Source organism: Glarea lozoyensis (assembly GCF_000409485.1).
Source record: "Glarea lozoyensis ATCC 20868 chromosome Unknown GLAREA13, whole genome shotgun sequence".
Classification (NCBI taxonomy): domain Eukaryota; kingdom Fungi; phylum Ascomycota; class Leotiomycetes; order Helotiales; family Helotiaceae; genus Glarea; species Glarea lozoyensis.
In genome coordinates this window covers 329,118-330,648 of record NW_007360987.1, presented here as the reverse complement: position 1 = coordinate 330,648, position 1,531 = coordinate 329,118, and the positions used below count along the sequence as shown (strand labels likewise).

The following is a 1,531-nucleotide window of genomic DNA, read 5'->3' as shown; positions in this document are numbered from 1 at the left end:
CTGAAAAAAGGGCGTTACAGGGGCAGTGGTGAAGGTTGTGAAAGTGATGTAGATGGCGAGGAGAGAGGTGAGGGGGGTATTAGGTTGAAGCATTGCGAAGTTTCGATATCGAGGCAGCTTTTGGCATAGAATTTGAAACCAGAGACTTGGTATAGTATTTGTATTCTGGTTTATATGTTTGAAAACTGAATTGTTGTAGGTCAAGCTCTAAGATAATGATACCATTACACATCACTTCCACCCCTCTGAAATATGAATATTCTGTCTTCCCTCACAATCCGTCCACGTCAACCCAGTCATATCATCCTATACACATGTATCATTCAACTCCCTACTCCAAAACTCCCTACCTCACTTCACCGCCTCTTCAGCACCATTAAGTCCCGTCTTCCCCTCCACACCGCTCATCAACTCCATACCTCCCTCGCCAGTCCTCGAATTTCTTTTCCCCTCCCGCTTCCTAACCCACACCCTATACACACACCACGCAACCAGCGCTAGAATAACCAGAGCGATCACACATCCCACGACTATGCCCGCAATTTCTCCGTAGGAAAGTCCCTCTTCACCTTCGATCGCAACTTTTGGGGTTCCAGATTTGGGGTTCTTTTTCCTAGCCTCGATGGTCGTGCAATGGGCTTTAGGTACGAAAGAGAATGCCCTAGTGAGAGAGATATAGAGGAAGGTGAGGAAGATGTGGTTGATAGTGAGGAGAGGCATTGAGATGTTAGTCCGTTCGGTTGAGATGGTACAGTGAATTTTCATGGTAGAGCGAGAACAAGGACTTGTAAATTTTGAGTTGGTTTTCGGTTTAAATGGGGGTAATTTGATGGTAGCCGCATGTATTTATACTCCCATTTAAGCTTCGAAGATATGAATATACCAACTCCCATCCTCCTCACATCCACACAATACACATGTCCGAACAGCCCTGAACTCTCTATTTTTTTATTCTCTTGTCCCTTCCCTCCCTACTACCTCACCCCCTCACCAACACCCATCTCCAAATCCCCACCCCGCCCCAATCTCTCCTCTCTCCTCCTAACCCACCACTCTGCGCCCAGCACAACCCCCAACAAGACCACCAACACAGCCAAAAGCCGCTGTTCTAAAGTCCACACCGTCACCCAACTCCCCCTAGTAACTTTCGGGTTTTCCTTACGCCAGCCCTCCGGGGCACGGGAAGTGATGAGGTTGAGGCGAGCGATCGTAGTGCGACTAGAGGCAATGTAGTCGAGCGTTAAGATCCAGAGGGATGCGAGGACGAGGGTGAATATGATGACGGAGAGGTTCCAGCGACACTCGTCAGGTCGGAGTTGTGGTATGTTAAAATGGTGGTAAGATAGGTAGAAGGAGAGGGATTGAGACTTGGAGGTTTGGTTGGTGGGAGTTGGGTTCTGATGTTAGAGAAAGCAAGACTAGTGACGGTGTTAGCCAAGATATATACAGCAGGTCAAGTTGCATAGATGTGAATACTTTCCATTCACTTTGTAATTCCACATCGTCGTTCAATCACTTCAATCTATCACAC

General features: G+C 47.6%; 1 protein-coding gene across 1 annotated transcript; it reads right to left on the bottom strand.

The window, feature by feature from the left end:
- Nucleotides 1–351: 351 nt before the first annotated feature.
- Nucleotides 352–720, bottom strand: GLAREA_10060 (uncharacterized protein; the record flags this gene model as incomplete). Its single annotated transcript, XM_008080110.1, has 1 exon — nucleotides 352–720. One exon carries the CDS (start codon nucleotides 718–720, stop codon nucleotides 352–354), a length of 369 nt encoding a protein of 122 aa, XP_008078301.1.
- Nucleotides 721–1,531: the final 811 nt, after the last annotated feature.